At 38.1% G+C, this 10,217-nt stretch overlaps 1 protein-coding gene across 1 annotated transcript; it reads left to right on the top strand.

Moving 5' to 3' along the window:
• Positions 1-379: 379 nt before the first annotated feature.
• On the top strand, positions 380-10,017 carry TMEM244 (transmembrane protein 244). Its single transcript, XM_053590608.1, is given in 7 exon segments — positions 380-500; positions 3,277-3,405; positions 3,507-3,522; positions 4,914-4,954; positions 4,957-4,968; positions 8,827-8,952; positions 9,926-10,017. Coding segments are annotated over 7 exon segments (537 nt in total).
• Positions 10,018-10,217: the final 200 nt, after the last annotated feature.

The following is a 10,217-nucleotide window of genomic DNA, read 5'->3' as shown; positions in this document are numbered from 1 at the left end:
TCATCAAACACTGAAAAGTTGCTGAACCTCTCTGAGCCTCATTTTTCTTCTCTTTAAGAAAAGAATCTACCTTTCGGAATTCTTATAAGGATTAAGTGAGGTAAGGCCCCTTGTGGTGCCTGACTCAGTAGAACCTCTGATAAATGATACCGCAACACGGCTTGACTCTGTTTCAAAAAAGAAAAAAATGGTGGTGAAATGGTGAAATGTTGAAATGCTGGTGAAATGTTCCTTGCCACGCCCCCTACACACACATTCACACGCTCCCCATCCTCCCCTGCCCCCCTTGGGCTCCCACGTGCTCCGCACACTCTTGGTCACACCCCTGCTCTGGGTGGTAGCCGTCTCGACCAGGGGCTCTCCGAGTGTCCCGATAGGTATGGCAGGACTCCGCATCCCTTGCGAGCGGAGAAACACTAATTCCTGGGCCCCGCCCCAGATGAACCAAATCAGGAACCCGGGCTGGGGCCCATGGATCCGTGTTGTACCGGGCCCTGAAGGTAGTCCAGTCCTAGTACTCTGAGAAAAACTGCTGGACTGGGTCCTGTGGCTGGGACCACATCCAATTCATCTCGCACTACTTCCCAGCTTCAATGACTATTTGTTAAATGAAAAAATGTATGAATAAATCCTGACGATGATGTGAAGCCATAGAAGGATATCAAGAGAGGAATGTCAGGATCTGGCTGTGTTTTAGAAAGTTGTAAGCTCTGCAGGCTGTGTAAAGTGTAAAGGAAGAAATTATTAGAGGCAAGTGAATTTGCATGTAAGAAAATCATTATCTGAAAATCTGGATTTGTGATTCAGGTAGGAAAAAGTACAAAAACTATGCCTTGTTTTTCAAAATGTTTCTTACCAAATTCTTTTAAAATATGCTACTGTGGTATAATTATGTACTCCAAAGTGTTTTGTGAAGTTCATCAGGAAAAGTGTGTATGTTTATATGTAAAATTACCAACAAATATACTCTCCCACAAGGTATAATTTAACTTTAAGAGTTCTAAATATCTTACACAGATTTAGTATTTGTGCATTTTCTAAGTATGTAGCACAATCCTCTTGTTAAAATTATAAAAGTAAAATTTTATAGCAAAAGAATATGCAAAAAATGCTATTTAAATTTCAATATTAACAGAAATAAAGAGTTTCATGTTGCTTGAAAATATATATTAGTATGGAGACTATATACTTTTCATCTTATTTTAGATTGAAATGAAATAAAGAGCTAGAACTATTTTAATGAGAAGCTATTAATTAAAATAAATTAAAAGAAAAACTAAATGATATTAATACATAGTATAAAAACAAAGCAAATGAAAAGACACACAACTCTTCAGAAAATTATAGGGCTGAAGAAGCTCCAAATTGTTACCTGTCTCATATCCAGCTCCCACCAGCAGATTCTGACCCCGACAGTTCGAAAGGAATCGCCCCAGTGGACATCTGGGCACTATATTTAGACCTTCAACTTAGGTAAAGCCTGCACTTTTCCTCTTGACTTCTACATAATCTTCTCTACAAAATGAGGGCCCAAATGGAAACCAATTCCGTTTTGTTTCCACCATCTGGAAGACACAGTTGCACATTCCTTCTTGCTTGCTAATAGAATTCCAAATTTTCTTTTATGGAGGCAGTAGGTACCTATCCTGGGGAGCAATCCTGATGTTCTGCACTTGACCTGGGAAACCCTTTTACTCTTTGCCTGTGATAGTGCATAAGTGGGCCCATGGCCCCGTGGGAGTCCGTAAGACATAATGGGAAGCCTGCTGGAGGCTTCTCTGAAAGATTTTATTCTCTAATGAAAGAAGGACATCTGTGGGAAGGTCTCTTTTGCACCCATCCTTTTAATTCCTTGTTTAAAACTGTTTTGTGTTAGACTTTGTGGAACCATAGTTTATGCAGGTCTCAGAGAGAGAAAGGAGGCCATGGTTAGGAGGAGACCAAGAGTTAAGAAGAGGGACACTGAGTGCTATGAGGGAGGAGAGATTAGGGAACAAGGAATGTGAGACACTGAGGGTGAAGGGGGGTGAGAAAGAAAAGCAGAGAGAGCAGGGACTTAGTGGGCCAGGTGAGTGGACACAGGCCGAGAGTGCAGGGGTGAGGGTGGTACGGGGGTGAGAGTGGTGTGGTGTGGGCATTTGGGAAGATTCTGATGGGCCCAGAGCCTGGGGGCCTCAGCTGTCTTAGGTCTCACAGCCCACCCATTTTTACATAATCGGAATAAATAAGTTCTTGGTAAACCAGTACCTTTGTCTGGGCCATGGAGGGTGGCATGCTCTGCGTTGCCACGCCTCCTCTCACCTCCAACACAGGGCTCCTTCTGTACCTTGGCTGGTTAGGAGATTTGGTAAACTTGGTGAATTGCTCACCTGAAGAACATTAATAATCCTGAAGTGTTGGAGTGTTGGCTAAGCAAAAAAGACTTTGCAAAACATTCAAAAGGCAAAAAAATAAAATGGATACAACTGAGCACTTCCCATGTGAAATGCTGAATCTTTTGTTATAGTCGTAAGAATTTAGTTAAAAAAGATTAATAGTGAAGTTCAGCACATTTCTGATTATTTATTGGATTTAATTGTTTCTTCACATTAATCGCCTCTTTGTATACTTTGCCCATTTTTCCATTGATTTGCTTGTCTTTTTATTTGTGTGAGTTTATACATGTATTATAGATATCAATCCCTTGCTGGTGATATATGTTGAAAATATTTTCTCCTAACCTGTTCTTTGGCTTTTAAGCCTTCAATCCACTTGAAACCTATTATGGTATCTGGTACAAGACTGGAATCTAATGGGATTTTTCTGTTTAGAGGGCAGGTAATTTTCACAATACCATTTGTTAAAGAATCCGTCTGAATTCCTTTTGTCTACAGTGCTGCCTTCTTCAGTTTCAGATGTGGAAGAATCCATTTCGGGACCATCTGTTGTGTTTTAGCTGACTGCTGTATAAATTTTTGCACTCAGGTTTAATCACTGTGTTCTGATGTAGGTTTTCTGTTTGTGCTTTTTGAAATTTACCTGTTGTCCTATGTTTATCATTATCATCACTGAGATTTAGAATCGTCATGTTAAGTGATATTGGCATTTAGGAAATTCATTCTAGTGGATGGAGGGTAAGTGATATGGATTTATACCCCGCATTAATCCTTGGTGCAAATGTGTGATAGGCCAGCTCCTCTATCAGCAACGCTTACAGTAGACTGCGGGTCTCTGAGCAATACAAGGGTAGCCAACATTAGTTAGCAGCCATTCCTCACCTTTTGTTTGCCATACTAGTTAGCAGCAACCATGTGAAAAGCCCAGGCTCTTGGACCTCATGCCTGATTTCTCCCCAGGTTGTTTTCCAGAACCTTGTCATATGTATCATCCCGTTCTACGCTGTATACTACGTGACGCTGAGCACGGGCTTCCTGGTGCTCAGTAGCACATGGTTTTCAAACAGAATTAAAAAGCTGACATTGAATATGACAGGAGTTTGACACCTGACATGTCTTCATGGCTTAGAGGATGTGGGTTTTTTAAGTGATGTATTTTTTTACTTTATTTTTTTAAGTAAAAATAAGCAAATGTTCTACATTTAAAAATGGTAAAAGTAACAATCATGAAATGCATTGGATAGGACCAAGCAGGACTGTCCTTCATACCTCTTTGGAGGATGGTCATAGAAAGGAAGTGAAACTATTACCCTCTGGGCTGGTATTAAATCAGAGGACGGGGGTTTACAGGAAATCTGCATTCAATTTATACAGCTTCTGGGAGTCAGGAAATCTGGACTCTAGCCCAACTTTTTACTAACTTCCTGAATCATCTTGACTAAGCTATAAAGCTTCTCTAATTTCAGTGTCTTCATTTGTCAAATGGAGGTAATAATCCAAAAAGGGTTATCATAAAGGCAAAATGAGATGATACATGTACTTCTAATGGTCTAATGATATCATTTCTATGTGAGGCATTATTTTTCTGGTAATTTTTTGTCTTACAGTGGTTGAATTCTGTCCCTTCAGATTTGGGTTGCCAATATTTTGATTGCCTTCAAATATATCATTGCATATTTACAAATAATTTCCTAGAAGTTGAACACTTTACAATTTAATTTTATTGTATAAGCAAGGAATTTGATTTCAAACTGCAAATTAATACCAAGAAATAATTATACCAGTTTTTGCCAATGGAAAAAATATCATTCAGCATGCTGCAGGCAGACCCACTAAGGAAGTGTCTGGTGCTTTCACGCACTCTCAGCCCCTACCTGGGCCTGCAGATGGTGAGGCCATGCCCCAGGAACAGGCAAGACCGTATTGGACTCTCTGATCATGGGATTTCAAGAATTTGTAGTTAATGTGAGTTGGAGGCAAAGAATTAGAAGTAATAGGACCTTTAAACTGTAAGAGGTAGCTAACTGGTTGACCAGATGAACGACACTGCAAATACAGACATAATAAAAAGTTTGGAAGTACAGTTTATAGACTCAGATTTTAGAATGGACAAGAATCTCAGCAATTAATCTCTTCAATTCACAGATAAGAAATTGAAGCCTGGAGAGGTTAGATGACCTGCCCAAGTTCACAGTTGCAACCCCACCAGGATTAGCACTTGAGTCCTTTTGCTTTTCCAAGCCTCTGCTCGCTCCTCAATAGTAAGTTCTGAGGATGGCTGGAAGTATCACGATTGCAGCTGAGACCTCAAATACAATGGAGTCCACTGTGGACAAGAGGAACTTAATTGGACAAAGAAGACAATGTAGACAAGATGTTATTTGGCTGTCATCCAAGTAGGACGGTTTTAAAATGTGCCACATTGTGAGAAAATCTAGTGACTTACCCTTGCATGCAAACAGTGACATGCAAATCTTTGATGTGTGGTTATGAATGGTCTCCTACCGAGTAAGCTGTTTTCATTTCTAACATCTTCAGGGTATATGAGTTGGATATCCTGGCACCATTTGATTTCAAAACACCAATTATAAAGGTAATGGCTTTTCATTTTGAATCTTTGTCAATTAGTAAAGTAAGTGCCTCCAAAAATAAAAAAAAATTTTTAAAAAATAAAAATTCAAAAAATATGAGGTCTATCCCTGAGTCATCTGACTATTATGTCTGACAATAAAACTTAATTAGAAAAAGTGCCATCAAAATTTTTAAGTGGCTATTCCTAGGAGATGGGACAAGATGAAATAAGTAGAGAAAGGAAATTAAAATCCTTATATGAGTTTTTATTTCATGGTACTATGAGTGAATCTTTTGTACATTAAATATTTGTGAAAGAAAAGGAAAAATGATGTACTGACATAGAAAAATGTTCATGAGCTATCAGAGGTTATTCTAAGACATGAACAAAAGGGAATGGAATCCAAACCATTGTGTGGGCAATGTGGCCTTCATTCACACAGGTGTGGGTGGGCTGAGTTTGAAAAGGAAGTCGGCACATGGGTTAAGGCAGGGTGGGAACATAATGGGGTTGGTGCCCTCATTCCTTTCTGGGCTGGACTTGTGCACCTCTTTCTGCGTCCCTGTTCTCAGTTCTATTCAGGGCGGATCCCTGCACTGTGCCCTATCAAGGTATAAAATAGAAAATGAAGTCTACAAAAGAGTACAGCATAATTTAATTTTTCTAGCAAAGGACAACACACACGATGTCAGTGGTAAGAAGTCTGGAGAATTAGGCAACAAATTGTTATTGCCCATCTAGGATGAAAGAGAACTTTCATTTTCTTCCTTGCACATTTCTGCTTTGTTTTATTTTTCTTCCCAAATAGTACAGAACTTGCTGCAAGGGAAAAACAGTAAGAAAGACTATACTAAGACAAGATTTATCTCTTTTAAATTTAGCATGTTCATTGAATAAGAAATTATTATTTAATACCTAGTATGTTCATAGGTCTTATGTATGTATATAGCAATCACACTTATATTTATTGAATATTTGTCAAATATACACATTTTGAAGGTATTCATGGTGAATTTCTCCTACCTTTAGAAAAGCAAAACTTTAACATCATTTTATATTATAAAAAAAGCCTATCAATGAAAGAAAGCTTACATCTATAAGTAGAAAAGAGAACAATAAGAAAATAAATTACAAATTTACTTTGTATACACAGTAATTATTCTTAACATTCTGTTAAAATTCTCTCCACTTTTTTTTTTAACATCCTGTCAATTCTTTAAACATTGCAATTGTCTAGAAAGCCATTTGGGGGGACAACTATGCAAATATACTACAATTGCCTGAGGTCAAAGAAACCAGGGAGACTTGGTTAGCCAGAATTACTGAATTCAAATAAAAAGCTTTAGAACAGTATCCTGTATTGAGTATCCTTGTTTGTACCATTATTGATTCAATTTTGGATAACAAAGAATATGAGAACAAGAGATTTTTTTCTTCTCCTTTTTTAAAATTTCAGATTAACATGAAGGTACAAACGATTAGGTTACATGGTTTGGGTTTATTAGGTGGAGTCCACGTTGTAGCTGTGCCCCTCCCCCGGGAGGTGTGCCATATGCCCTAGCTTGCTCCAGTTCAGTGAAAGCACACCATTTCCCCTCCCTCCCCACTCCTCACTCCCTCCGGCCCTCCCCCAACTTGAGTCTGTGTTTTTATCTAGAACAAGAGATTTTTATTCTAATGAGATGTAAGAAGTCTAACGTTTTATCTTAACTTTCTCTTCAGACACTTCCCTAGTTTTTACCATGACAATTCACAAATGATAAGAAGATAGTCACAGTAAAGAGTCAAGTGTGGGCCATCATGTGTGTTAGGTACGGGGAGAGAAATTTAAAACTCGATTGTTCTTATATAATTCTTGGGTTTGGTTCAGCCAGTAAAGCATAGGACAATGTTACAGGATGATGAGGAAGGCTGTGTTTTCACACAGCAGAGATTAGTGAAGAGTCCCAGATGTCTGGCATGGTTTATATAGTCCTTTCCTCCCACAAAACCCCAACTCGGACATCTGTACAAAGATATCAATAAACCCTTAGGGTACGCCTATTAGATCTTTGATTTGGGGTTTGGGGAGATAAGTGCTGTAACTCTTGAAAGTTGTAGCTTTGAGAATCTAGATTTGTTTAACCTTGGAGATAAAATGTAAGAGTAATCTCAGAGCCATGGAGATGTATTTGGGGTCAAGTTTCCCATCTGTTTCAATAATTCTGTCACCCCAGAGAGGAGTTTTAGGTGAGGACACTGGAAAGTGTGGGTTCAGTTAAAACACTTTGATTATGATATCTTTCCTTGGCATTGCAGGTGATAGTTTGCAAATTCTTTTCATGTTAAATTAAAATCCTCCCATTTCCCAATTTATGGAGAAAGAAACAGACTGATTAGAGTTAAAATTCCACTCAAGCTCTTCCTACGTATAACACTTAAATTTTCAAGGCAAGACTAGAATGCTGGGATCCTGACTTCCAATTTTGTATGCCTACTACTACTTCTTTTAAATCATGCCTTCTCTTGTATCATAAACAAAGCATAAGTATTTTCTATCAGTATACACCAATACTTCTTGTGTGAGCCTAAAATCACTCTCTCTGAGCAGCTGCAAGTTTACCTATAAGGTCTCTAAATTCTGACAAAAGAGGGAGCTCAACTTCCCTATATCATGAAGACGTGCTGTAAACCAGTGGTGGAGAAAGGAGTCAGGTGTGACAAGATGAGGTGGTGTCAACATGATCAGTGTGACACAACAGGATAGCACCTTCCCCCATATTGGGCAGCGGGCCATTCTGACCTGGTCTGTGTTGGGCAAAGCAATTCCTGCACAATAGTAAAAGAGTTAGTATGAATTCTCCATTCAACTTTTGAGGCCTATGGAGTTAAATTAAATAGAATTGAAGAGGAGTAAGCTTTTTTTGCATGTCCTGTATGCATTTAATTAACCTTAAAAAGAAATATTTGTGGAATACAATAAAAATAAAAATAAGGGCCTGGTGCTGTGGCTCACACCTATAATCCTACCACTCTCGGAGTCCAAGACAGGTGGTTTGCCTGAATTCAGGAGTTTGAGACTAGCCTGTGCAAAGCAAGACCCCGTCTCTACAAATAGGAAAAACAGCTGGGTGTTGTGGCGGGCACCTTAGTCCCAACTATTTGGGAGGCTAAGACAAGAGGATTGCTGGAGCCCAAGAGTTTGAGGTTGCTGTGAGCTATGATGCTACAGCACTCAACCCAAGGGTAATTGAGTGAGGGTAAGTCTCAAAAACAAGGAATAAAATAAAATAAAGTAAGATAAAATAAAATAGAATTCAATGGCCTTGCATATGCTGTGTGCACATGCAACAGTAATAGAAGAATTGGAGACAATGGGGACATGTAGGAAGTTTGGAGAGGGTCACAACACAATTGAACTTACAATTTTATTACAAAGACACAAAGGAATTCATTTCTAAGGTAGGCAGTACTTGGTACCAAAGAAATGTTACAGGTTCAATGAACTCTAACATTTTATTTTTTTCCCATTTCTGAAAACTCAGATCTGAATTTTTTTCATTAGTTTTTAATTTATCATAAAATAAGATTTGCAATCCAATTACAGATTTGCACGCATTGGTTATATTGTAACATTTCCTTATTGTATTTCACCTTCTAAAGTAAGTACAAAGAATGTGAAATATAAATTATACATTGCTATTTTTCTATAACTCTAAGGATTATTAAAAGATGGAACATGTAAAAAGTTTTCACCCACATATGAAGATTGTTAAGAGATGGAGCATTTAAAATATTCTTACCAAAATTTCTTCCCAGAGTAAGTCTTGCTACTAGTTGTATTTCAGAATTGTTAGTTGCTCTAGTCCTAAACAATAATATTCTTCTTTTTATTTGCAGTTCTGTTAATTTCGACAGAGGTGAAGTAAATGGTTTGTGCATTGCTTTTTGTTCTGGTTGTGGAAGAATGGGTTTGGGATTATGCTATTTCAATAACTGTTCTTCATGTTGCCGTCACTTCAACTAGTAATCAAAATAAAATAACAGAAACAAAGTGTATTAATATAATGTCTCTAAATCACTTTTTGAGTAGAACTTAGTGGTGTGTCTATTCTCCTGCAATGGCTAAATAATAAGTGATAATAAAAGTTCTTCACTCTTCCCCTTCCAGCCAAATTTTTCTATAGCTTCATCTTCTAATTCAGAACCGTAATAAAATGTAGGTGTTTCCTATTCTCCTTGGATGTTCAACTTGTCAGCAACTTGTACAGTGTTTGTTCTGTAAGACATATTCTTCCCCCTAAACCCTTCCGTGATACATAAACTTAGAAAATGGAACCCAAGGAAACCTGTCCACCAATAGTGATTTTAGAAAAATATCAGTTTTTAGGCTGGGCACCAAGGCTCACACCTATAATGCTAGCACTGTGGGAGGCCAAAGCAGTTAGATTGCCTGAGTTCAGGCGTTGGAGACCAGCCTGAAAAAGAGTGAACTCCTGTCTCTGAAAATAACTGGGTGGTTGTGGCTGGTACCTGTAGTCCCAGCTACTCAGTGGCTGAGGCAAGAGGATCACTTAAGAACCATAGTTTGAAGTGAGCTGTGACACTATGGCACTATACCCAGGGTTGACAGAATGAGACTCTGTCTCAAAAAAAAAAAAAAAAAGACAATCAGTTGTTAGACTAAGGGGTTTTCATTTCTAGCTGTGATCTTTGGAGTCAAAAGAAAATAAATCCAGATTCCAGTTCTCCTTTTTACCGGGTGTTAGACAAGTTCTTTTGCAAGTCACAGCTCTCGCATCAGTTTCCTCCTGTACAAAGTGTACAAAGTATCTAGCCTGCAATACTCAGTAAATGATCGTTTCGCCCATCCATCCATCTACCCATTCAGAATTTACTAAAGTAATTTTTACAGTAATTTTTCCTCCTTACTGTCCTCCATTACTTTTGTTAAAAGCGTGGGCGATAACCTCAGTAGCAATTTTTTTTTCTCTTGCAGTTATGTCAGAATTCCCCTTGACATCACATTGGTGGGCTGCTTTAGATATATCGGAATTGTTCCAATTTAAATTCTCTAACGGACAAAAATAACGTTAAATAGACTATCTTTTGGAAATAGATTTTGTTATGTCACATTTTACAATAGCATTATCTTTCTAAGATAATGATGATGAGGATATTTAAGACAATAAAACAAATACACATTTTACTCAAGATAGACTCCATTGCTTGTCTCTTTTGACCCAAATATACTCTTAGGTTAGCCCAGACAAAACCCATGTGAGAGAAGG

This window comes from Nycticebus coucang, chromosome 5 (assembly GCF_027406575.1).
Source record: "Nycticebus coucang isolate mNycCou1 chromosome 5, mNycCou1.pri, whole genome shotgun sequence".
Classification (NCBI taxonomy): Eukaryota; Metazoa; Chordata; class Mammalia; order Primates; family Lorisidae; genus Nycticebus; species Nycticebus coucang.
This window is presented reverse-complemented; position numbering and strand designations above follow the sequence as displayed.